Below are 1,791 nucleotides of genomic sequence, written 5' to 3'. Positions count from 1 at the left end.
AATCATCCATCCATCCATCCATCCATCCATCCATCCATCCATCCATCCATCCATCCATCCATCCATCCAATCATCCATCCATCCATCCATCCATCCATCCATCTAATCATCCATCCATCCATCCATCCATCCAGGACCAGCTCCATGTGAGGACTCATGTCTTCTGTCCTCTCCTCCACCCACGCTCCATCCTCCCTGCTGTTTACAGACGGTGGTGTTAAACTCCAGCTACTGAAGTCTGATTGATGGATGACCTTCAGCTGATGATGAATGACTGCTAAAACAGCTAAAGAAGGTAAAACTGAGTTAAAGTTAAAACAAGCAGAACAGTGGCTAAATTGAGTAAAAGCTAAAAGTAACAACACAACAGTAGCTAATAGTTATCTTTCTGCTTCTTTAGCTTATAGGCAGCCTTTTGCAACTTTTAGCTACTGTTTAGCTCACCTGTTCCTGCTTTCAGCTGTCAGCTGTAAGCCTTCTGCTGTTTCTGGCTCCTGGCTGAATAAACAAACAGCTGAACTGATCTGCTCTGAGCTGCCGTTACTCTGTGACGACTCGTCTCCTGCAGGTCAGTCTGATCTGAGACCTGTGTGTGGAGCTGGAGCAGGAGGTCAGACAGGATGAAGCTTCCTGCAGACACTCAGTTTGTCCTGCTGAAGCTTTCACACGTTCACAGGAAGCAGCTGGTAAACCTCCGCCTCTTTGTTTTCCTTCAGATTTCAGGTTTTCATCGATTTATAAAGAAAGGAACAAGGAGCATAAGGATCTCATTTCTAACTTCACCTATTTGTTGTTTCAACGTGAACAGAAGTTGATGCTTTATTTTCCTCCCTGTCTGAATGCTGACTCAGCAATTTCAGCTTCCTCAGCACCATGTCTGCAGTTTGACTGACAGGTGCGCAGCAGCTGCAGTGACGTCATCGAGCAGCTCTTCCTCCTGATGATGAAAATGATTGACAGCTCCAGTCTGCATCAGTGATGGAGGCAGACGGAGCAGTCCAAACGGGTCAGAACCGCCCGAACTTCCCGCTAAAACCTCCGATGATTCGGAGACAGAGTCGTGACTTCCGCACGGCACCGCGCGGAGCTGGAGCAGAACCGAGCCGCAGCTCCGGCCTTACCGTGTCGGGCGGCCGAGCAGAGCCGGCAGGAGGCGGTGAGGAGGAGGCAGAGAGCCGCCCAGAGCCGCGGAGACCTCATGGTAGGTCCAGAGTCCACCGAGGAGGAGGAGCAGGTTCTAACAGGTCTCCATGTCTGAGGAGGAGAAGCTGCTGCTGCTCAGGAGGAGGAGGAGGAGGAGGATGGAGAGGAAGGGGAGGAGGGAGGGAGGAGGAGGAGAAAACAAGCCCCGCAACTAAACTTCACTGGAAAAAAAAACACCATGTATGGAAGACCATCAGTGCCATAAAACCTAAACTAATGATTTAATGGTCTGCATAAATATGAGTCAGTAAGAATAATTATGGGATGCAGTCAGAAATGAGACATTAATCTGATTGTCTCTTCTAAGACAAAAAGACAAGAGACACAACTCAGTCAGAAATATGAGACAAAATCAGAATCATGAGATTAAAAGTAATAATTATTACTTCTGAGTTTTAATAAATATATTCAGGAGCAGGAATGGACTTCCATACATCTGCCAGAAAAACCCCATCAAAAACCTGAACAGAACCTGAACAGAACCTGAGCAGGACCTGAGCAGAACCTGAGAAGAACCTGAGCAGAACCTGAGCAGGACCTGAGAAGAACCTGAACAGAACCTGAGAAGAACCTGAGCAGAACCTGAGC

The 1,791-nt window shown here is 47.8% G+C and overlaps 1 protein-coding gene across 1 annotated transcript in view; it reads right to left on the bottom strand.

Moving 5' to 3' along the window:
- Nucleotides 1-1,317, bottom strand: part of ptprnb (protein tyrosine phosphatase receptor type Nb) — a 25,149-nt gene extending 23,832 nt beyond the window's left edge. The window contains exon 1 of the mRNA XM_037973875.1: nucleotides 1,122-1,317. Within this exon, the coding sequence (XP_037829803.1) occupies nucleotides 1,122-1,200 (79 nt within the window). The 5' untranslated portion in view covers nucleotides 1,201-1,317. The remainder of the gene's footprint in view (nucleotides 1-1,121) is intronic.
- Between the last annotated feature and the right edge of the window lie 474 nt (nucleotides 1,318-1,791).

Source organism: Kryptolebias marmoratus, linkage group LG23 (genome assembly GCF_001649575.2).
Source record: "Kryptolebias marmoratus isolate JLee-2015 linkage group LG23, ASM164957v2, whole genome shotgun sequence".
In the NCBI taxonomy this organism is placed as follows: domain Eukaryota; kingdom Metazoa; phylum Chordata; class Actinopteri; order Cyprinodontiformes; family Rivulidae; genus Kryptolebias; species Kryptolebias marmoratus.
The sequence above is the reverse complement of the archived record's forward strand: the minus strand, read 5'-3'. Positions and strand labels throughout refer to the sequence as shown.